The sequence below is a fragment of the Pinus tabuliformis genome, chromosome 6 (genome assembly GCF_031772625.1).
Source record: "Pinus tabuliformis cultivar Carrire ecotype Pingquan chromosome 6, CPIR1, whole genome shotgun sequence".
In the NCBI taxonomy this organism is placed as follows: domain Eukaryota; kingdom Viridiplantae; phylum Streptophyta; class Pinopsida; order Pinales; family Pinaceae; genus Pinus; species Pinus tabuliformis.
The window spans coordinates 508,573,366-508,598,911 of NC_142292.1; the positions used below are offsets into that span (position 1 = coordinate 508,573,366).

General features: G+C 35.9%; 1 protein-coding gene across 7 annotated transcripts in view; it reads right to left on the minus strand.

The window, feature by feature from the left end:
• Nucleotides 1-2,346: 2,346 nt before the first annotated feature.
• The window catches only part of LOC149259537 (uncharacterized), a 155,593-nt gene continuing 132,393 nt past the window's right edge, over nucleotides 2,347-25,546 (minus strand). For 4 of the 7 annotated variants that reach the window (XM_089376143.1, XM_089376133.1, XM_089376149.1 and 1 more), the window contains one exon: nucleotides 2,347-2,636. In XM_089376143.1, the coding sequence (XP_089232269.1) occupies nucleotides 2,602-2,636 (35 nt within the window). In that variant the 3' untranslated portion in view covers nucleotides 2,347-2,601. The remainder of the gene's footprint in view (nucleotides 2,637-25,546) is intronic. The other 3 variants (XM_089376155.1, XM_089376126.1, XM_089376128.1) reach the window with 3 other exon arrangements.

Here is a 25,546-nt window from a genome sequence, read left to right on the forward strand (position 1 = left end):
GACAAAAAGAGGACTTATAGAGAATTTTTAGCAGGAGATCATGTATATGTGAGGGTGGAACCCAAAAGGAACACCTTGAGGTGGGGTAGTTGTGCAAAACTAGCTCACCATTTTTGTTGCCCTTTCCAAATATTGGAAATAATCAGGTTTGTAGTGTACCAGCTAACACTTCCTAGTCACATACGAGTCCATAGTGTGTTTCACGTTTTGTTGTTAAAGAAATATGTATATGATCCTAGACATATCATTAATTGGCAGGATGTGAAGGTAAAATTTAACATTAAAAGTTTTGATATATATGTGTGTGTGTGTCTTTTGTTTGATGATCGATATAACTAATGACAATTTTTATGATTATGGAATAAAGGTCAAACCAGACGGAAAACTGTTAGAATAGCCTCTACATTTTATTGATCGGAGAGAAATAATGTTACGAAGGTGAGCTATCACCTAGGTTAAAATGTAGTGGAGGAACTTTAGCCCGAAAGAGGCCACCTGAGATGATGAAATCTTTATGTGATAAGTGTATCCTAGTCTATTCCAAGGGAAAGAGTAACACTGGGGACAATTTTTTGCTCGGGGGGGGATGTAATACCCCTCAGTTGTTGTAAATATTTTTTTATTTTCTTTTACTACAGTAAGTTGATAAACTATGGGCTAAGTGGAAGCCTATTCGAAAACTTAAAATGTTTAAAGTTGTTTTAATTTTAAGTTTAAAATATGGTTAAGGAAGCCATGGAATTTACGGGAGAAGACCCTAAATAAATTTTTTCACTTACCATACATTTATAAGACAATTACTCCCCTTCCCTAGAGATAAACATCTCCATGGGAAAATAAGCGAAGGAGGCTATGAGAGAAGACTTGAGGCATCTAAGGAGGAATAAGAGAAAACATGTACCTTGAATAGGACATTGTTAAGGTAAGGCAAGATTTTGCTAGTTAGGGTGTTCTTGGGTTGGTTGTTGGCTAGTTGAAACCCTAAGACAAACTTGTGAGACTGTGAGTTCCTAGGCTAGACTTGTAGAGTCTTGATAACTGTGGAAAGACCCTGCTTGATCATTGCCAATCTATTGTTCTAGAAGTGAAAAATCTCAGGGGGAGAATTGGTAATGGTTACCACTCTTATTGGGTGGGAGGAGTGGTATTTCTCCTCTGTAAATTCCCTAGTTGTTTTAACTAATAAATAAGTATTCATAAATTCCATAACTTGTTTTACTACTAAAAATTCTATGAGATGAATTCAATTTGGTAGTTGTAATATGCAGATAAAAAATGTTTGGGAATGGTATTTTTCTTGCACTGAAGTTGTAAGATGTTACTATAAAAAATATTAAGACTAGTACTGTGTGTATGTTGAGAGTTACTATAAGTTCCTATATAAGAATGGAATTAGTAGTAATTGGCAGAAAGAATGATTTTTTTCTAGAAATAATTTGAATATATAATTGTGGGGAACTAAGGTTAGTCCTAGGGGAAAACCAATAGGTTGTCATCCAAAACAATCCTTGTTTTGTATTGTACATGTAACTACATCCAGTGGGTATAGGCAAGTCCCAAAAGAACCAGGTCCTGCCCAAACCTTGGAATAATAATAATGATATTGGGTATCGAACAAAGTTGTAAAAAAATAAACACAATAATAATGTATGAACATAATTTCAACTGGGAAGTGTAAACTTTTGCTTCAGAAATAAAATTGTGAGTAAATAGTAGTAGTAACTATAAAATAAATTTTTATTAAAACATAAAAAAAAACTCGAACACAATATCCTATAAGCGCAATTAGTTAAGGGACATCTCACCGCATTTCCAATACCATATGTGAATGATCAACATCAAAAACCTACTATAAAGTTCATTGTACAAATAGATTGATAAGAGCAAATGGTGAATAAATAATCCTTAAAACCAAAAATGCATGTGGATTAGTTTAGTCCCTAGCCCAATCGACGAGAAACAACAGCCTGGAACAATTTTGAAATTAACCTGTCAATTTAAATTCTACCATAGGCTTGTGTAGTCCATTCAAATTTCAATGCACACCAGTATAAAATAATTAGCCATTTATATTCCATGTACGAACCCTATAAAAGGGATTAATTTGCATGATAACCAGTTGCAGAAGGATTCAGTCTAGCATTATAACTATGCTTATTCTAACATTGAACTTTAATATCAATTAGAAAGGAACAGAATAAGATTTAACCACTATTGTAAAAGAGAAAAGAAAAGAAAATTAACACCGGGTTGTGAAGGAAAAATATGTTCATAATCTTAGAAACATTTGCAGACAATCATAAGCCATAAATATACGAATAATCCTAACAAGGTAATAAACCCTAAGAACATGGTATCAATTTTAGAGACTCTTAAAAAGAGAAATTGCACAAACAATTTATATTTGTACAATACTTAAATTATGGTGAAACCCCTATTTCTTAGGAAACAAAATTAAAAATTGTACAATTTTTTTAAACTCGGGATAAAGTTGCGAGCCAGGAAATTTGAAGGAAACAAAATTTATAGAACGGGAAACCCAAACTAAGCCATTAATAAAATCCATACAGCTTAATACCATGTGACCCTTTCAAAAAAACCCTATAGTCGGGCCATGGAGGAAACCGACAGAGAACCTGTAAAGGAAGAACCAAGAATAAGAACTTGTTTAGGGAAGCAAAAACCCAACCCGAAAGTGTAAGCTTCATTTCTCTGGAAGAGTAACCAATTTCTCATTTGCAACCAACAATAGCAGGACTGAAATTAAAAATGGCACAAATTCATTGAATGCAAAATCATAATAAGCAAAGAAAATTGTAAAGAAGAATAAATACCTTGGGATTTTTCTTTACTTGTGGGCACAAGTTTTTCACTCAATGAACCTTTGACATATCACGTGTGTTCATGACATACTAAACAATACCCTTAATTTGACTACATATTAAAATACCTCTAAAAATAACATTCTTGAACCCCCTACCAATACGAACCCAATACATCTTCCAAATTTAAAAAACCCCTGCTTTCACTAGATATTGTAGGTATCCATTTTTTATCCCTGCCAATATCAAAATCCTTTACCCCCTATTATATGCTCAAGATATTATGTCATTTTTTCCTCAATATATATCCCCCAAAATGAATGCACATGGTGTGGTATTTCTCCCCCAGTGATGCCCTCGTGCTTGTGGGTAGATTTCTCCCTAGACAAGGTTTGGAATATTAGCAACAAGATGATAATTGTAGTGACTCTAAAAGGAATTCTCAAGAAAAAAAGAAGGAGACTGACTAAAATTACCTAGCATGTTGGATGAAAAGGGTTTGAACCCCACGACTGAAATCCAAATAATCTCCAAAACTATTGTATTATACTTGCGAACAAAGAACTCAACAAAGGGAGAAAACAGAATATAAGTATCTTGTAGTGAGTTAAAACAAAGCTGGAAGCCGATAACGATTCACCATAGAAAAGGTACTCACTAGAGTAAGAAAGTAATAGTTACAAGGATAATTTTGAAACGATATCGATTAGGGTTTGCAGTAGGGTAGTAGAGCCCTCACCAAACCCATCCAAGTAGCAAATGAGCCAACAATGCAGTGCGAGAAATGGAGTTAGTTACCCTAACTTCCCAGCAAGCAACAAGAATTGTTTGATCATAACCCTAAATATAGACAATGGAAACCATGCCACTTAACAACAATAACATCAAACATAAGGACCCTCTCATGTGCGAAAACTGGATTGTCAAGAAGCTTATAAGGGACACTACGTGGTGGGATAATCAATCATTGAAAACATTATAACTTACACCCAAACCATCAAGGGTACTTGGTTAGGCTTTGGCTTAAGCCAAGAATTTTAATTGTGTTAAATATAATGTGGCCTAACAACATTAAGCATAATATCAATGTATGTCCATGATTAAGTTCTAGATCCAACGTTTAGAAAGAATTCAAATATTAATAAACAATAAGTAAATACGCAAATGCTAGCTTTTAAATGCATTAAGAGTAAAAGTTAGTAAATAAGAGTAAACATTATTATCATTATTATGGAGTATTGGTGGATATATATATAAAAAAAAGAGTTATGTGCATGGAGAATGTGAACCATAAATAAAATATTTTAATGTCAGCTAAGTATATGTTATATAAAAAAATGAAAATAAAAATTTTCTTATAGTTAAAACATTTTATTATTGTGTTGCTCAAAACCATTATAAATCCATCTTAATTTTGAATTTACAAAGAGCCAAGATAAATCAAATCTCTTGTGGTGAAAATATTTTCACTCAAAAAAATGTTTGCATCTTGAGAGATTTGATCCCTCTCGACACTTTGTAGATATAGAGTTGGATCTATGCAGGTTAAAATTAAACAAAAAACATAAATTTATTATTTTAATATTAAAGAGATATGTAATTCTTTTACTACTTAATACGAAGTTGACAAATGCCCTGCTTAATATGGAGTTGACAAATGTCAAGTAAAAATAATATAGTTGTTGCCCCAAGAGGCACTTTATAGTTCAGTATCGAGTAGATGTTGATCTAAAAATAACAAAATAACAAATTAAAAAAATAGTAATAACAAAAAAATATCAATGCCGACCATAAATAAAATACTTTAATTTCCACCTTAAATTGACATCCACTTTATATAGAGAAGAACAATTCAAACTAAACAAAAAAAAAAAATTATATGTAATTCTTTCACTACTTAATATGGAGTTGAAAAATGCCATAAAATACCTTGTAAAAATAATATAATTGATATTATATGATATGTAGTTCAATCTATGTTTACTTGGCATGTAATAATTAAAATAAAAAATATACTAATAACAAAAAAAAATATTATTATTAGCCATAAATAAAATATTTTAATGTCTATATTAAATAAAATAGTTTTATAATAACAAATGTATATAAAGGAAAACAAATTAATTTAAATTAAAAATTTATTATATTTTCACTTTTCATTATAAAGGATATGCCAATTAGAGAAAATTTGGTTTTAAAAAGTTAATATTGAATTTCCATGTCATAACTTATATGTCAATCAAAATCCTTTAAAATTTAAAAGAGATACAGGTGTGACTAGGCACTAATGATTTTTTTAATAATATAATTTACCTACTTTAAACATGTATGGTGCCCAAGTGACTCAAAACTATATTAAATATTAAAAATAAAATTAATATCCTAATCTATAAAAGTTAGAATATCGAGAATATTTTTAATGAAGGGTAAATCATGGGTTGAGTGTGTTTTTAATTAAACATAAATCATGGGGTGTTAAATAAATACATTTAAATATAAAATCATAAACTTAAATTTACTTTTTAAATTTAAATTTTATTAAATCTTGTGTTATAATTAATATATATATATATATATTGATAAAAATGCATTTATTTAGGTAATTTAAATTTAAATATAAATTTACTTTTTCAATTTAATTTTTTTTAAATCTTGTGTTAAAAAAAATAATTTGAATATAAAATATATATATAGATGACTATTTTTTATAAAAGTGATGTTTATTTGGGCAATTTAAATTTTAAATTTTCTTTTTAATTTAAAATTTATTAACTCTTGTGCTAATATATATATATAAACGTGACATTTATTTTGGTAATTTTGATAAAAGTAAAATAATAAAAATGATATATTAAAAATTGCTACATGGTATTATTTTATTAATTTCTTACTTTTTCCTTAGGTGGTGTTGTGGCCAACAACAACCCCCATTTTTATTTAGTATTAGTAATAACACTAAATAAATGGGGACCCTCCTAAAAAATAAAAACTAGCGCTTAGAATTCCCTTTTAATGAAACACACTATCATAAACTTAGGAAAAACATCTGCAAACGTAAAGACTTAAGTGTTATGAAAAGTCTCAAATAAAATCATTCTCTTAATGATGAACATCGCATCACAAAAGGGAAACAAAGGGCATCATATATAAAGAAACTTTCGGAATTGCGAAAACGCGATGATGCGAGATCGCGAGCCACACAGATTCATCGCATATCGCAGATCTCATATATCACAATGCCACCTAAGATAAAACATCCCGATATTGCGAAATGCTATAAAGCATCTCGCAGTCACATAATGAAGCAAATGATTGTTAATGAAAAAGGATTAGCGATATTGCGATCTGCGATATTGCGAAGCAAATCGCAAAATCGATTTATCACAGATCAAAAGGGCTCATAGTTTGATGAAATATTTCCCGTCATCCGATACCGAGTTATGGGCATTAATGTCAACTTAGTGGTTTATTGATGGTTATTTATGAGAAATGATTTAGATTTGAGCAAAAGGGTTATTTCACGTAAGGTGATATATTTGATGTGATTTTGAAATTAAGAGCTTTCCCGTCACCTTATTACTTACCATCATTCGTTATCTTTCTTATTGACAGTCTTAGTTCTCTACTTGTGAACTTACAGGAGCGGTACGCAGAACAATACACAGAGCAGTGCACAGAACGTGACAGGGAAGAAAGGAAAAGCTCCAGTATCTGAAAAAACAGAGGTGACTCCATTATTCACGGACACCACATATACCAAAGAAGTAGGGATATCTACTTGGGAAGGCATGTATAGTCTATTGGAGGAAGAAAACCTGAGAGTCATGGAAGTTACAACTACGACAGATGGACGCGGGTCATCCGAAGCATCACTTATAGAGCTTGCATGCTCATTCCTTCACCGTATCGCAACAAGGCCAAAAATACTTCCCTATACATATATGGTCAAATGGGTGATAGATGATGCTGATATAACGGACAGGTAATTCAGGACGCGGAACCAAGAAGTTATAGGATCATTTACCACATAGAATTTAAGACGCATGTATCATTTACCACAGCCGCAGGCTAGCTATAACAAATAATTCGTGGAAAAATTCACTAAGGAGAATGAAGATTTGGTGGAATGCACCAAAAGCTGGTCAACAAAGGAAGAGCCGTTAAAGAAGGAAAAAAATGGTATGTACAACACTGGCTCCCTCTCTTCTCCATATTGTTTCGTTGCTGCAATGTTATGTAGGCTATTCGGAAAACCTGATATAAATAAGTTTTCATCCGAGTGGCTACCCCTACTGGATGCGGCCACCAACGCCACTATAATAGACTGGGCCCAAATATTGTCTGATAACTTAGCCTCTGCTATTTGGAACTATCAGACTAAAAGGAGTCATTCTCATAGGATTTATCCTCCCTTCTTTCTAGCTGCCTATGTCATGGATGCTATCTATTTTGTTTCTAAATTTCCTCTTATGGGTTGGAAATGGACGGTACAGAATCCCTTACCCATTCAAGTCTACCATAAGGAACTGTGGGATTCTATGTTCACCCCATATTTTTATAAAATCTTCCATGGAGTTATGCTACCCATTCACAAGATGTTGTATAATACAAATTCCCCAATATTTTCTCCTAAAGCCAAAATTGATATTCTCCCTGTGGGAAGATGGTTCGGAGAAGAATTTTTCACTTATATTAGAGTATTCAAAAGCATTTCCTCTCCTCATGTACTTCCCATGTATGTTCCTGACAAATTGATGGCCCGGGAAATAGCTTACCAAACCTGTGGGGTTGGAGGAATGAGTAGAGAACTTAAGGACAAGAAAAAGGCAATCTGGCCGCAATTCCCTGTGGTCTGTGGGGCTTTTGCATTGTTTGATCTAGGTCACGCTTTCAAGGAAGTAGACAACATGTTGAGTCTACGATTGCTTAAGTTCCCAAGGAGACAGTTTGGTCCCTTTGATGTAATAAATAATTTTACCATGGCAGTTAAAATAAAGGTGTTCACTAAGGAAGATGATATCTTCGACGACGTTTTCCAGTAGAAGAGCACACTCAGAGACATCTTACACTTGGCCCAAATCCAGTTTGGCCCAGCAGAGTTCCAAGAGTTTAAACTCTACAGAGAATGGAGATTGGCAAATCTCCCCTTGGAAAAATTGCACGTAGAACCAATAAGGAAACCCACTCCCAGCATTAGTATGAGTGGAAGCTCGAGGCAAGACAAATCTAAATCTAAGTCTGAAAGAGAATCGCCAGAAAGGTCTAGATGGTCAGAGAGCGATCACAATAAGAGTGAAGGATCAGTCAGGGATACTGCGCAATCCAAGGAGAATCTTGAGTAGCAAGTGTTGTCGCCAACATAGGTGGAAATTACTGCTCCCCTCATCCAGCCAACAAAGCCATTAAGAACAAATCTGGAGAAAGAATGGGAAAATGTTAATGAATTGATCAACACAGAGGAGAAAAACGTGGAGACACCTAGGAATCTAGCACAGACAATCACAGAAATGGTGATTGAAACAATTGTCAATGTTTCAGAAACTGAGCACATTCCCATAGCTCCATCATTTGAAATTGTGCTAAAGATAGAGGAAATCCCTCTTCTAGATGTGTTTTACAGTCCACAGCACAAAGTTGTGGTCAGAAGATAGAGAAAGAAGCGAAAACTAGACAACATGCTCTCACCTGAAGCAGAGTCGCTGGATGTCCTTTGGCAAGACCCTACCACTGATCGGACAGAGAATCTGACTAGATTGTCCCAAATCGCAGGAGCTTATGCTTCTGCTACTATTGACAAAGCATATGAAGTTCAACTATTGCTTAAAGATAAAGAGGATAAAATCCTATTTTTGTAGCAACAGTTACAGTAGGCCAGCATTAGCTGAGAAGCAGAAGAAATACTGGTAAAGTTACAACAGGACTTCCAGCAAATGCAGCTGGATTATCAAAGTAGTCTGGCCAAAAAAGAATAGCAATTACAGGCCACGTTAGAAATGCATAAAGATGATCCTAAAGTCGCAGAATTTGTCACAAAAGCCCTTGCCTTGAATGATCAACTCTTGCAACAACAGGAAAGGATTTTCCAAAGAATATCGCAATGGAACTCTCACTGCGAAATGAATGACAAAATCACAAGTCAAGCCATAGATTTGCGACTTCATTATGATTTAATTGATAAGAAAGTTTTTGACTATTTGCATTGGCAGGAATTAGAGGAAGGCAAGAAAGCAGGGTTGCCCAAGATCAAAGAATCCCACAAAGAAATGTTGTTTAATAAATGGGATGCACAGATCAAAAAAGCAGAACAAGTAGTGGAAGAAGCAGCGAAAGCAGCAAGCAATATCATTGACTGTATCAATGAAAATCTACACAGAGCCAACCTGATATCGGAAACCGCTCCAGGATTTCTCCCAAAAACACAGCAACTGCAAACAAGTTGGAAACAGAAAGCTGAAGAAAGGGCAGAGTCAATCAAAAAGTTAACTAAGTTAAAATGGGACACTTATTGGCAATATTTGGTGAAACCACATAGTCAGTGTATGACTCTGAAGTGCCTTAAAAATTCTGTCGAAAAGATAGCACCAGCGCTTGTTGATTCCTTCTTCACAGGACAATTAAAATCGAAGGTTAGCCAACCGACACTCCTGAAGCCGATGCTGGATGCCTGCAACTTAAGAGAACAGATGCATAGTTGATCTTTAGATACAATTTCAGTTTAATTTTGATTTATTTTTTGCTTTAGATGAGGATGGTCATTTAAACCTCCTCCTATATTTTTGTAATAACTATTTTTAGTCTTTAGTTAGTAGTATTTAAACCCCTCTCATGCATTTAGAGAAGGGTCCAGAAATTTATCAAAAACAGTTCTTCAAAACATGCACTTTTACCCCCCTGAGGAGGTTTTGATAAATGAATGGAATGAGATTTATTTATATCTGTGTTTAATGTCTGCTACTGAAATGCACTTCTGTACTCTTAGTAGATATTGAATTATGAGAAGATAAATCTATATTGCTGAAGCTCATGAGTAGGACTTATTATCAATGGTACTTTTATCTCTTAATGATTTCTGCTTATGCGTCAAGTGATATGTTATTTTCAGTTGTTTATATATGAAGGCCTGAATGTTCAGTTATCATTTGGCACTTTTGTACGGTGGTAACTATTCTTTTTATGCTGAGTGTATGAATAACTTATTATGCGATATGCTTATCATAATTGTTTCGGCTAATTTATTATACGAAACAATTTACTTTTAATGGATTCTTTTCTCGTAGCAATTGAATAATCTTTATTACCGATTGCTGTTAGAAATTATTTTAGATCGCATAAGTGAAGAGTTAATCCCGGGATAGTTTCTTAGAATTAGATGTTTCCATTCATTAGAATAAAATTGCATGTGTTAGATTAGATTTAGATTAAAAGCATTCTTTTTAGAAACTTTTAGGAAGGAAAACATCATCCCTTAGCATCATCACAAACAAATTGGGAAACTGGTCCCATTATCCCTAGTCGGAGCTACTATCCCAAACGCAAAAGGAGCTGCTTTCAAGGTCCGGACTGGGTGGTTATCCCCCTTGTTGTAGACACGATTTTCGGGGCTTCAACATATTTGGCGCTAGAAGGAGGGCCCGAACTGTGAATGGCTAGTAAATCTAAATCCAAAACCCATTCTGAGATTAAATCGCCCTCAACATCTCCCCCGACTTCTCCATCGCATTCTGAGTCTTTAACCCTTAAGCGAGAAGTTGAGAAAACAACAACCACTGCCACAAACCCCAACATTTTAGATAAATCTACTATCAAACCCCCTGAAGTTCAGTGTTTGATCCATAAATTTCAAGGATTTTCCATATTACCGCAGAAATCTGAATTATCTCAAGGTAGTGTGACTTTGCAATATAATCCTTCTCATCCTCTTACCAGATTACAGAGTGAAAAGCTTGGTATTGAACCAACCAAATTACCTCTGCCTAAAAGAAAAAGAGTAAGGAAGACACCTCAAGGGTCTGATAGTGAGACTCTTTCATCATCATCATCCATTCCATCTTCTCCATTGCAAAGTCAACCATCCACTCCTCCACTTCATATCATTGTTCAACAGAGTACTGGAACTTCGAAATCTTGATCCCCACCACAAGGAACTTCATCTGTGCTTTCCTCTGTTAGTAGTTCAACGATGAATCAAAACCCATGGAACAATCCAGGGGTAGTCTCAATGCCTGCGCGCTTGAGTCAATTATCGACCCATCCTGAGAAATGGCTACCTAAGTTTAATCCTGAAATAGGCATGCTAGCAGAAGAACACATAAATAACTTTATGTTATCAATAAATTTAAAGGAAGTTACAAATGAAGACGTTGTTGTTAGACTTTTTCCATATACTTTACAAGGAGTAGTTGGGTCTTGGTATTTTTCATTACCATCAGGATCCATTACTAGTTGGAACATTTTCCAAGAGCAATTCTTGACAAAGTTCGGCGATGATAGGTCTATGGCAACATTGATCAATGATCTATCAAATCTTAAGACCGAATCGAGAGAACCTATCAAAGATTTCAGCTCGTGTTTCAACAAACTCTTGAATAAAATCCCTACCATTTCCAAGTGAATGGTACATATCTGCTTTACCATCGAATATAACTATCTTTGTTGATAGGGCTGCCAAGCCAACATTGGTTGAAAACATGAAGGAAGCGTTAACGCTCGAAAAGCGTATCTTAGCTTTAGAAAAGAAAAACGATATTGATGAAAGAAAATCTAAGAAGGTTGCTTTTAGAGATGATCTTAAGGAAAAGAAATTAAAGGACCCATTTGATTTGGAAGGATTACAGAAAGTTTTAAAAACCATGTCTAACGAAATGGTTGACATTAAAAGACAAGTAGCAGAGACTTCTTGTAAGAAACCCTATAAGCCTTATAGGAAAAACCCTTCAACTGATCCAAAGCCTCCCAATGCTATAACAAATGCAGAATCCGAAGGAGAAGAAGAAGTTTCCAATGAAGAAACTATTGATGAAGATGAGGTTGTAGAACTACAAGGAATGTGGGACTTCATTCTTCCAGATGAAGAGGATCAAGAGGCATCACCAGTCAGTACCAGAAGTAGAAATCAACTCGATCCTCCACAGCCCAATTCTAAACAGAAGAACGCAAGCTCAGTTTCCAAGGATAAAGTCGCAGGTAAGAAATCATCACTAAAAGTGACTCAAACAAACCCAGTCCAATCCGAGTCATCAACTCCATCTAAAACATTGATCGTTTCCGATGAGATGGAGTATAATATTGTTGAAGACATGAAGAAGACTAGGGCCAACATTACTTTTCATGAACTGAGCAAATTAAAGCATCAACAAAAATTACTTTTGAAAGAGCTGCATGCAATACCCGTTGCACCTCTTCTTGCTGCTGTAATCTCGCAAGCTTCTCATGAAATGGGAAGACCTCCAACTAGTATGGCAAATAAAGTTGACCCAAATGATATTGCTTTATTTGGAGGTAGGTCAAAATCCCATACTCCTCCATTCCTCCTTACTTTCGAAATTTTCAATAAAAATTTGCATAATTGTTTGGTAGATTCAGGTGCCTCATCTAATATTTTGCCTAAAACAATTTGTGGAAAGTTAAATGTCCAACCTCAAAAATCTGTAGTATGCATAGTTCAGCTGGACGGTCGCAAGTTGAACTAATTGGTGAACTAAATCAAGTGACCATAAGGCTTTCATCGAATCCAAAGGTATGCCAAATCATTGATATTTTAGTTGCAGACATTCCTAAATTTTATGGTTTAATTCTTAGTAGGGATTGGTCTAAAAAGCTTCATGGATACTTTGCGACCGACTGGTCACATATGTGGCTCCCTTACAATGGTAAACCAAATTAGATAAAGGTTGAGCGAGAAAGACATCAAAAATACATAGCGATGGAACTAGAAGGAGAAAATGAACCTATAGCGTACAACAACAATATAATTGGGAACTATTCTGTTGACTCTTTCTTAGGAAATTTTAATGCTCATGCTTCGCCTTATTTAGAACATTCTGTTTTGTCTCAAGTAATTTTTTTTTCTCAAATTGACAATTCTAAATGCAATAATTTAGTAGATAGTCCTGTAAATGACTCTTTGTTTTGGGAATTATTTTTTGACGGTTCTAAGTCTAATGATGGAGCAGGAGCAGGATGTGTATTATTTAGTCTAGAAGGGAATAAAACCATGCTAACTTGTAGACTCGAGTTCAATTGTATAAACAACACTGCAGAATACGAAGCTTTAGTGCAAGGGCTGTACAAGGCAATCGGAATGGACATCAAGTATCTACAAGTCTTTGGAGATTCTGAGATTGTTATTAAACATGTACGAAATACTATACATTGTCTATCAGGTCATTTAAAGCATTATCAATCCTTAGTACAAGATCTGACTGAACATTTTATAGCATTCAATATTTCATCCATTCCCAGACTCCAAAATGCTAGTGTTGACCTCCTGGCTAATGTAGCTTCCAAGCTCATTCCCTCAGAAGACTATAGCCCAGACAGATTCTCAATCGAATTGATCTTTGGGCCCCCCATCCCTAATAGCGTTACCAACTGGAGAATTTTTAACGATGATCCTGATATTGTAAGTTTCCTGACTTCAGAAGGATCTTACAGTAATTGACGAGGACCAACATGACAAGCAGTTACAACAAGAGAGCACCAATAATGCCATATCAAAATCTGTAGTCAAGTTAGAAGACCTATACGATTTAAAAGATAGATTCAAAAGGTCTACCAATTCAAAACTTCAAAGTTCAACTCTGAAATATGAATTAGTAAATCTAGGAATGGATACTAAGCCGTAGAATATCAACTTAGGTCTTGATCTAGCCCTAGAGGAAAAATTAGCCTTTGTTCGACTCCTGAAGCAGTATAAAAATGTCTTTCCCTGGAATTACGATGACCTTAAGACTTACGACACTTCAATCATTCAACATACTATCCCGATGATAACTGATGAAAGACCAGTCCAACAAAAGCTGAGGAAGATCCATCCTAATCTGGAAAGTCAGATTAAGTCTGAGCTCAATAAATTGTTGAAAGCCAAAATTATTTTTCTCGTTCGACATTCTAGATGGGTTTCCAATTTGGTTCCTGTTAGAAAGAAAAACAGAGACATTCAAATTTGTATTGACTTTCGAAATCTTAACAAAGCTTGCCAAAAGGATAATTTTCCCCTGCCTCCTATAGATCAAATATTACAAGCAGTTGCGGGATCAAAATTGATGTCCTTTTTAGATGGTTTCTCCGGCTACAACCAAGTCTTAGTCCATCCAGATGATCAGCTAAAAACCACATTCAGAACCAAATGGGGTACATATGCATATCAAAAGATGCCTTTTGGGCTGATTAACGCTGGTGCCACATTTCAAAGGGCCATGGATATTGCATTTAAGGGATTAGTAAACAAATTAGTGGTGATTTACTTGGATGACATAACGGTATATTCTAAAAAATGTAGTAATCACCTCAGAGATTTAAAGCAGATCTTTCAACGTTGTCAAAGGTATGGGATTTCACTTAATCCAAAAAAGTCCTTTTTTGCATTAAGTGAAGGAAAACTTCTTGGATTTATAGTGTCTAAATCTGGAATCCATATTGATCCAGATAGGATTAAGGAAATTTCTGAAATATCCTTACCACATAATAAGAAAGCAATGCAATCCTTCCTTGGTCAAATTAATTTTGTGAAAAGATTTGTCCCAGACTTCTCAAGAATTGTGTCACCATTACAAGCAATGATCAAGAAAAATTCACTCTTTAAATGGGGTCAGGCAGAATATGAAGCATTCAATCTGATTAAGCAAGCGATTGTTAATGCCCCATCCCTAGCAACTCCAAATTTTTCTGATCCTTTCATTTTGTATACATTTGCCTCTGAGAAGTCATATGTTGCAATACTCACTCAAGCCAATCAAGACAAAGCGGAAGCCCCAATTGCCTTCTTTAGTTCAAATTTGCAAGGGGCTGAATTAAATTATTCTGACGTTGAGAAACAAGCTTATGCAGTTTTCAAAGCAATCAAACACTTTAGACCCTTTCTTCTTAAGACCCATACAAAGATAATAGTGTCGTTTCCAGTAGTAAGAAATCTCTTGGTACAGAAAGATGTGGGTGAAAAGAGAGCAAATTGGGTCACTGCCCTACAAGAATATGACGTTGAGATCAAGCCAACAAATATTGTAAAAGGTCAAGGATTTTGTGGAATTTGGCTGGAGCATCGCTTATATTAGAAATGCCATCTCCCATTCAAGAGGTACAAATGTATGAGGTAAGCCTAAACGATATTGAATCAAGATATGCTGATATCATGCTTTATTTAGAAAATGGATATGCTCCTTCAAATTTGAATCATACAAATAAAAGAGCCCTAAGATTGAAAGCTAAGCAATATCAACTTGTAAACGATGTACTTTTTAGGATGAATTATGATTTTGTTCTTCTTCAATGTCTTGAGAAATCTGAAGCTGAAAAAGTGTTGCAGGAACTCCATGATGGACCAGTAGGTGGACATTATGCAGGAGATGCAACAACACACAAAATTTTGCGCACATGATACTATTGGCCTACTTTATTTAAAGATGCACATAGCTATGTAAGGAAATGTCAAGTTTGTCAAACTGTTGCTAGAAGACAGAAGAAACCATCATTGCCATTGCAACCAGTTAATATAAACCAACCATTTGAGCAATGGGGATTGCGTATAATAGGTGAGATCGTTCTTCACTCTTCTAAACAGCATAGGTACATCCTTACAACTACAGATTATTTTACTAAATGGGTAGAAGCAGTTCCTCTCAAGACAGCTAATGTTGAACATATCATCGATTTCATAGATCAGTTCATAATTACCAGGTTTGGCTTACCTTGTGCTTTAATGTTCGATAATGCATCATATTTTTCTGGCAATGCTATGACTGAATTTTCACTTAAAAGAGGTTTTAAACTTAAGTATTCTTCCAATTATTACCCACAAGGGAACGGGTTGGCTGAATCAACAAATAAAAACCTAATCAGAATCATTAAGCGAACTATTGATCAGAATAATAGAAATTGGCACAAATCTTTAATGTATGCTCTTTGGGCAGATCGAATAACTCAAAAGGCTTCCATTGGCACTTCTCCCTTTAATTTGGTTTATGGGTAAGAAGTAGTTCTCCCAACTCATCTAGCAATTCCTTCTTTAGTCTTAGTTCAATTTATTGAAGAAACACCTTCTTCATCTTTGCAACTAAGACAATTGCAGATTCTTAAGTTAGAAGAGCAATGAGAACAAGCAAAAATTACACATGCACATCATCAAGCATTAGTAAAGGCTTCTTTCGATTCAAATATGGTATCTAGGAAGGATTTTAAAATTGAAGATTTAGTATTGAAATGGGATAAGGCTCACGAAGAAAAAGGCAAACATTTTAAATTCCAACGAATGTGGCTTGGACCATTCCAAATTGTTGAAATCATAGGTCCATTGACTTTCATGTTACAAGATTTAGCAGGTGTTATCACTTAAGAATTCTAATGCCAAAATTTCTCATACTAGCTTGATGATAAAGGTCGGTGCTAGTCTAAGTTTAATTTTGTTTTTCCTTAGAGTCTGAGTCTTAGAGGGTCTTGAGTCAAGTATGCATTCTCATTCATCACTAGTCATTCTCATTCATCACCGGTCTCATAGCCATGTGTCAGTTTGGTTTTAAAATTACTATGTGCCACAAAGCCTTTTAGGTGATTTCGTAGTGCATGTAACCATTTTGAAGTGTTTCCGTAGCGCATAAATCCTTTTAGCAGTTTCGCAACGCAAAAGTCCTTTAGGTGATTTTGCAGCGCGATGTGTTTTAGGTGATTTCGCAGCGCATAATTCAAAAGTTACACTGACCGCGCTGCGAAATCAGAGATTCGTGCATTCCGCAGCGAATCTTTCCCAACTGTTGAGTCTGTCAAGTTAATCTATTGTTGCGTCATTCATTGTCAGTTTATGCACTCCACATATCATGTCCAACCGCTTATCTCCATTATTACAACCACTAGGTACGTTGGTACACACAGATTACAAGTTCCAAGAAAAGCCAGGTATGCACAGTATTAATGATGATTGTATGCCTTGCATGAGAAACAAGTCTGCAAGATTTCAATTTGAAAACATTTTCATCAAGCGAGGCAGCTATCAAGCGAGGCAGCCATTCAAGCGAGGCAGAGATTGGAGTTTGAGCAGTGCTAGCATTTCCAGCCTCCATTACACTGAATCTTCATGGAGGGATCGGCAGAAAGGAAAGACCACAGATCAGGAAAATGTTTGAGAAACGAGCCTGAAGGTTTAGACATAACCTTGAAGAACAGAGAAGTCAAGCGGGCATTTAAACAAGCTGGATGTTGGAATTTTTGCAAGAAGCTCCAGGGAGGTCATGCACAAGTTACTAAGGAATTTGCCCTGAATTTCACAGGACTAAACTCAAAGGTTGGTATGTTGGAATTGCAGGTCTCACCAGACATGATATCCACAGTGACGGAGATTCCAAGAGGGCAAGAAATTTGGTTCAAAAATTTCAAATTTGATATGAACCCATGCAAAGAATTTCTAAAGCAGGAGTTCATTAACTCAGATTTAAGCAAGTCTGTTCCTAGAAGTTATGTCAAAGAATCATATGCCCATTTGCTTACCTGTATACAAAAGTACCTAACCTGTGAAGGGAGATATAACAAAGTGTATTCATACCATTTTAAACTTCTGTTGCATTTCACAGGGAAGACATCAATTGATCTACCTTTTTACTTATTCCGCAACTTAAGTAAAATGTGTGACAAGGTGCAACTAAGAAAAGAAGCCTGTGAGACTTCATTGTTCCACCATGGCTTGGTTAAGTTGATTGTTCTGCATGAACTCCAGAGGGTAGGTAGGGACTGGGACACATTCATATTCATGTCTGGTTTCAAGAGCAAGACTGGTCTCAGCCCTCAAGCTGCAAAAGATCTTCCAACAACAACTGGTCATTAGGCAGAAACAAGATCCAAGAGGTTTTCAAAGTTAAAGGCAAGGAAACAAGTAAGGGAATCCACCAAGCCACTGATCATCCAGGATACACCCCAGCAGTCCCTTAAAGAGAAAACTTAGGTTAAAGAAACTGCACATGAATCAAGCACAGGTGAAGGAGTTCAAAGAAGAAGGACTAGGAGCCAAGTGGCAAAAGAAAAAGGTAAGTCAGTGACTATTGAAGAAAGCCCTGTTTCAAAGGGAGACTTAAATGACTTATTGCAAGCCATTGACATTGAAGAGTCTCCACTAGTTCAAGCAGAGTTGATAGAGTCAGGAAAAGACAAGGCTAAGAGAGTCAAAGCCTCAAATAAACTAAAGTTTGATGATCAGGTTGATCAATTTGTATTCAAACCACGGAGACCCATAACGAGGAAGTTTAAACAAATACAGGAGGTACCGCCAAGAGCAGAGGAAACAGGGGAGGTGACACGGCCTCATGAAAGAAAGGATAAAGGAAAATCAGTTCCCATTCAAGAAGAAGATAGTGTGGAAGACTTGAAAAGGAGATTGGAAACGGCCAACTTTGAAATTGCTAGATTGAAGAAAGCTGCCAGGAAATTTGCAGTTAAGGAGGTTTATTTCAACCAAATGCAATCTCGGTGGGAGGACCAAACATTTCAAATTCCCGAGGTGGTTGATTTTAATGTTCAATTCCGTAGCTGAACTGTTCCTGCTATAAAGGAAGCTCAATTTATTAGAAAGGTCAATACAAACCTTAGATCTGGGATCAAAGTCATGAAGAAACAAATTGAAGACTTAAAAATACAGTTAAGCCAGCTGAAAGAATCTCCTTAAAGAAATCTCACTTCAAGTAAGGCTATGTCTCAAATTTTGATGGTTTTGCCTGGTATAATCTTTCTTGAAAAATCATACATTTCCATTCAGTTTTGAAAGGCCTTGGAGCAGTTGAAAGAATGTTTAAATAGCAAAAGGCTCAAAATAGCAAAATTTTGGTTGAAACTGTGTTTTTTGGAACAACACAGAAGTTTCGTAGCCCGCTATGAAACTGCTGAAGATGATGACTAACGCTCAGCAGTTTCGTAGCGCGCTACGAAACTGTTGAAGCTACACAATCTAACTCAGTCAACCGGCTTCTGAAATACAAGCGGGAATTTTGAAAAGGGAATATCTACAAGGGATCATCTGAAGCTATCAACCTTCAACAAGGTCAAGACAGGTGGAGGAAACATGTATTCGAATCCAAACTCTAAACTTTTTGTCATAAAGTGAACATATTTACTACAGCCCAAAATATGTCAGACAACATGGAAGAGCTTTTGCCTTCACACATAAAAGAGGTTGACAGCACATCAATGACGTGGCCATCTGTTATATTTTGGATAATCAAAGATAAAGGGCATGGTTCTTTGGATTCGAATATTTTGAGGCAAACCAAATACCGATAAACAGGGGTAGTTTCCTATGTTTCAGGGCAATGGAGAAGATGTGCATTGAAGACCAGCATGGAGCTTTAAACATCCACCACAGCCAAACTAAAAAGGGACCAGATGTCAAAGAACGAGAATGATTGTAATCAAGGCTATTATTAGCATAATATGGAGTTAGACTCCTACTTGATTTAGATCTCTAGAAAGTCTAGTTGTAGTTTGTTACATTTAATAGGCAGTTAAAAGTTAAACAGGTGTCATTTGAAGTAGATTTCGAGTTCCCCTAATGTTTAAGGAGGAATCTGAGTCAGGCAGGTAGAAGGAGTCTATATATAGGAGAAAGGGAAGTGTAATAAGGGTTGGAAGTTTATGTAAAAAAGCTCTGTTGTTAAGCTTATGTAAAGACTCTGTTTCTTTTGGTAATACAGTACTGGCTTCTGCTGCTCAAGAATCATAGAGACTTCAATGTATGAATTCCTCTTGTTGTCTTTTCATGTTGTTTACAGTATTATGAGTATTTGATTACTTAGAAATCACTTGTAGTGTTCTAATTTCCTTCATATACTCATAGGCTGTCCTTTTGTGTTTGGTGTACTCTGTTTATATTGAAATTTGAATGCCTTGATTTCATTACAAAGCCAATTCTACTGTTAATGCTAAATGACATATGACTCCATAAGCCCAATGGATGCTTGTTAATTTTGATTTCACCAGCCTCATTCTTATTTGTTTCATAAAGAGTTAGCCATCTTAATCATAATCATAAAACCTTTAATCCTTTGAGAGTGCCCTCTCAGGCTAAGGAGGCTAAGCCTTAGCTAAAAGATTGGTTTGAAACAGTTACTTGAAGTCTTCCTGGTCTGCAGCCTTCCAGGGCCTGATTTTGAGATAACAGCAGGGAAAAGAGAATCTTTACTTGTTAATGGACAAATCCTTAAAAAATACTTTCCATAGAAGATGATCTCTTCTAATTTTGTAAATTATTATTTATAGCTTTATTTTGATAATAAAACAGGTTGTAAATGGTTACTTTTGGATTTCATGAAATAGATTAGTGTCTCTTGTAAATTTTGTTTTTTTGCTTGTATAAATGGAATTGATTTGGAAAATTAATCATTATTATTGAAAAATATAGTCAAGTGCTACAAGCCTGAAAATTTTACTTGTTTCAACCTTACAAATTTTGATTAAAAACAACCTTTAGTGGGAATTTGTTTTATATCGGTCATAAAAAGCATCAATAACGAAACGAAGGTTCTCTGTAGAAAAGTTGTCTTCAAAAAACTCTATAATTGTCGTCTAGAGCTAGTCTTAAGGAACCAATGACTTCCTCCCCACTTAAGGAATTACAAGTTTCAAAGAGTAATCCACCTATGCACTATAAACTTAAAGAATAAGAGGTCTCATCAAGAGCCGGCTTATCATGATCATAAAGATTATAACTAGCTGACATTGCCAATTTGCATACCAAAACAGGGAAATGACTCAAGATTGTTGCAATCAAAAGACAAGGGGTCTCATCACGAGCCAACTTGTTCAATAAAGTTATAAATCAAGTGAATGACACTGTTAAAATTTGGCCACCAAACCAAGACATTGTTCTTTAAGAATTAAAAGAAAATGAAAGCAATAAGTGTGAATGTGGATTTATCTTTGAAAATTGTATACTTCTCCAAGTAGGATACTGGATCATTGCTGGGTAACAGGTAACCCTGTCGAGGCTATAAACACCTGCTGGCAGCAGAGGCTCTACCTACGACAAATGAACATACTTAAAACTGATCTACAGAGATGTTTTTGTTTTTATCCTTATAAACCAAGTAGTGACTGATGTAAATGCAATGACTAGCTTTGGGAAGAAAATAATTAGAATTAGCACGGAAGGAGCAAACTATTGTTAATGGCAAAGAGCATTATGCACTTTATATTTCTTTAACAAAGTTTGATTTTCCAGAAAACTTTTCTGTTTTGGAAGTTTTAGAAAATTCAAAAGATAATAAGAGATAACTCGTTCTTTCTAGTGAATCGCCAATTGTTGTGGTCAGCAACAACCCCCCTTTTTATTTAGTATTAGTAATAACTTTAAATAAATGGGGACCCTCCTAAAAAATAAAAACTAGCACTTAGAATTCCCTTTTAATAAAACACACTATCATAAAATTAGGAAAAACATCCGCAAAAGTAAAGTCTTAAGTATTATGAAAAGTCTCAAATAAAATCATTCTCTTAATGATGAACATCGCATCGCAAAAGGGAAACGGAGGGCATCATATATAAAGAAACTTTTGGAATTGCGAAAACGAGATGATGCAAGATAGTGAGCCACATAGATTCATCGCATATCGTAGATTTCATATATCGCAGCGCCACCTAAGATAAAACGTCCCGATATTGCGAAATGCGATAAAGCATCTCGCAAATCACATCTCACAGTCGCATAATGAAGCAAATGATTGTTAATGAAAAAGGATTAGCGATATTGCGATCTGCGATATTGCGAATGATCTAAAATCACCCCTAGGTGATCTTAGGAAATTAATGAAGGTATTACAGACTCATGTGTTGGTGTGTGTCTATGTTATCTCAGGCAACGGATCGATAAGATTGCAAAATACACAGACACTGGAAAACAGTAAGAGAAACACAGCAAGCAAAATGTAAAAACACAACAATTTAATAAGGAGTTCACTCAATCCTCCTGGGCTACGTCTCTGGTCCAGCTTTCAGTGGTGGATTTTTTTATTGTGTCTTTAAGTAGAGTTTTTACAATTAGGAGCTCAATTTGAGTCTCCTGAAACAGATGGTGCTTAGTAGGGTGGTTCTTGGATTCCCCAAGCCACTAGAGTGCACAAACTCCCCCTTACTAAGTCTCGACCTCAACTGGTCTTAATGGGATGAGTCCAATTTGGTACTCAATTCCCAACAGATATCCTCACAGGGATTGCTTGAACCTCTCAAGCCTAGTTTTGTCTGCTCGATGTTGCCTTAGCTCTGCAGGTCAGCTCGACTTCCTCTGTTCTCTGCTTCTTGCTTCTTCTCTGCTCTGTCTCCTCTGTTTCACTGTCTCCTTCTTCTGTTTTCTGCTCTTTGTCTATTCGTGGCTTAAAGCCAATCTGTCTCATGACTGTTCGCTTCCTCTTCCGTCTCTTCGGATCGCCTGCTGTTGTCTGCTTGGAATTCCCTACCTCTGCATCATTGCCACTATGTAATGTTTCATAGGGAGGTGGCCACTTGTCCTCTCATGAACTGAGCACCAACTCTTCCTCGAACGGTCGTTATTTCGGTTACTCTGTGAAATGATTCATCCGCCAGGTCAGTGGTCAAATCAGACCTCAAAACCTTTATGCGTCGTAGCTTAGTTTCCCCCGTCAAATCTGGTCTCCCATTGAGTGCAATCTCTGTCGTTAGATCTGGGGCCTCCAGATCCTACGGTCATCACTTTTATCGCGCGGTTGACTTGCTCGAACGTTAGCCCGCGGTGAGAGTGGTTTTCTCTCTCATCCGCCGGACACGCGTCATTCAGTGAATGTCATCGCTCGGTTCTCTGCCAAACCCACTTACTGCCCGAAATGCCTTCGGTATTCCGCCGGTTTTGGAGCGTGGGACTCACTTGTCGATTTAGCGCTTTTCCCATGGTTTTCCAGTTTTCCTTGTGACCGAGCACTTGGGGCTATTAATTCTAGAGGGGCTTTCCCAGTGATGCGCGATCGCTAATCGCGCATTAGAAATGGCCTCTGTTTTCTGATTTGGATTTCCTAATTTCTAGTTTTCACCATTGCGCGGTCTCCATGGGCCATCGGTCAGCGCGCTTTGACCGAGGTCCTTGTTGTTCCGTGTTGGCTACAAACTGCCACTGTCCAGAGTTCTTTCCTGATAGCTCATTGTTCACAAGTTTTTGAAGTCTGTCATGATTTGATACAGTGATAGAACTCCGATAATTTTCATGGATCTAATTCGGATCACGGCCTTCCCACTGAAAAAGATTTTGGACCACCAAAAGTTAGTTTTCAAGCGTCGACTAAGTGAGTGTACAATTGTCTCACTTGTCCAATCTCTATCCATTTTTCACTGTTCGACTTTGAACCCTTGAGCCCAACTCTGAGGTACTCAACATATCCCTTGTGCGTCGTTCTCACCTTCCTATCCAGAACTGTGTCTTCCTGCAATTCATTAAGATATTTAGGTAGTAGGTCATCAACAAAAGGCAATTGATTATGTTCTTTAGGATCTTCAATTAGTGAAGGTTCAAACAATCTCAAGCTATCTACATTTACGACTGAGTAGATGTGCATGTAATCTGCTAGATCAAGGTGAAAAGCATTCTCACCAATTTTCTCAAGTACCTTGAAAGGTCCATACCTGATAGGCTTTAGCTTTTTACCTTCACCTTGCATTTTGTCCTTGCTGATATACAGCCAGACTTGATCACCAACTTGGAAACTATGCTCCATCCGATGCTTGTCATGCCTTGCCTTGTATTTGGCCCGGCTCTTTTCCAGCTGTTCCTGTACTGCCTGGTGAATCTCTTGGATTTGTTCAATGAACCTAGTTGCTTTGTCCACATCGCTGTGTACCTCAAATGTGGTGTCTTTACCAAAGACAAAATCCAAAGGAGACCTTGGTGTGAAACCAAAATAGGTCTCAAAAGGAGATCTTTGTGTAGAGGAATGTTTGGCTACAAGGATAATTTTAGGGGCGAATGTTCGCCCTTTGGCGAAATTAAGGGATTTTAAATTTTTAGTGGGCGAATATTTTGTATCATAGTACATTTTTACAAATCACCTCAAATAGCCCACCTTATTTTAAGGGAGAGGGTAAAAAAGGTAAATTTAGCCCTTGAAATTAGGACTTACAACCTTCCATTCGCCCATTTTCAAGAATAGGTTTTATTTAAGTGAATCCATTCGCCCATTTTCAAGAATAGGTTTTATTTAAGTGAATCCTATGGGCCAAATACCATATTTATAAAAGAGATATGGTAAATTAATAAAAATATAAATAAATGAGAGGTATGGTAAATAAATAAAAAAAAATTTATATTTACTCCATAAGTCACCTTATATACATGTAAGGGTGTAAACAAATAAAAATATAAGTAAAGTGGAGGTATGGTAAATAAATAAAAATATAAACAAACTAGATGTATCGTAAATAAATAAAACCTCTTTTTATATTTAGTCCATAACCCTCGTTCTATTTATGAAGGCTCAAGAAAGAGGTTTTATTTAAGTGAATCCTATGGGCCAAATACCATATTTGTAAAAGAGGTATGGTAAATTAATAAAAATATAAATAAACGAGAGGTATGGTAAACAAATAAAACATTTTTTTATATTTACTCCATAAGTCACCTTATATTTACGAACACTCAAAAAATGGGTTATATTTAGGTGAAACCTATGGCCAAAATACTATGGGACAAATACCATGGACTAGATTGTTATTAATACCATGCAAAAAACCATTATTAACCCTAATATTAGAATTAATAAAAATAAAAATGGCACATGGTATTGACCCATGGTATTCACCAAAATGGCACATGGTATTGACCCATGGTATTCACCTGGAATGTAGCCTATTTAAATGGGGGAATTAAACCAGCATGTAGCCTATGCTAAGATCCACTAGGACTTTACAAAGTTTTATTATTTAGTGAAAGACTCGCCAAGATCTTACAAGATTTTATAATTGAGTAAAATATTCGCCATGTCTGGTGAGAGATTCGCCAAAAAATTATATATACATATTATATTATTGATAAAATCGCCTTCCATTTTTCCTATATACCATGGAGATTCGCCCATTTATTATATTTATAAATTTATGGGGGGTTCTTAAAATTTTCCCTGTTTGGCTATGTTGTAAGCATGCTGCACATAACACAAATTTTCATCACAAAGCTTAGGATGCTTGCTGCAGTATCCTCTGAGTAATTGGATCACTGTCCTGTTGACTACTTCTGTCTGGCCATTGGTTTGTGGATGGAAAGTTGTGCTTTTCTTCAGTTTGGTGTCCATCAGTTCCCACAGACTCGACCAAAACTTCTCCACAAATCGGGTGTCTTGATCAGATACAATGGAAGTGGGTAATCCAAAATGAACCCATACATGTTGAAAGAACAGTTTTGCAGTTTGTTCAAGTGTAATATGTTTATTACAAGGTATCAAAATACACATTTTGTTGAACCTATCCACAACAACATACAGATAATCATGACCTTTCCTAGATTTAGGTAGTCCTCCAACAAAGTTCATGGAGACACTTTC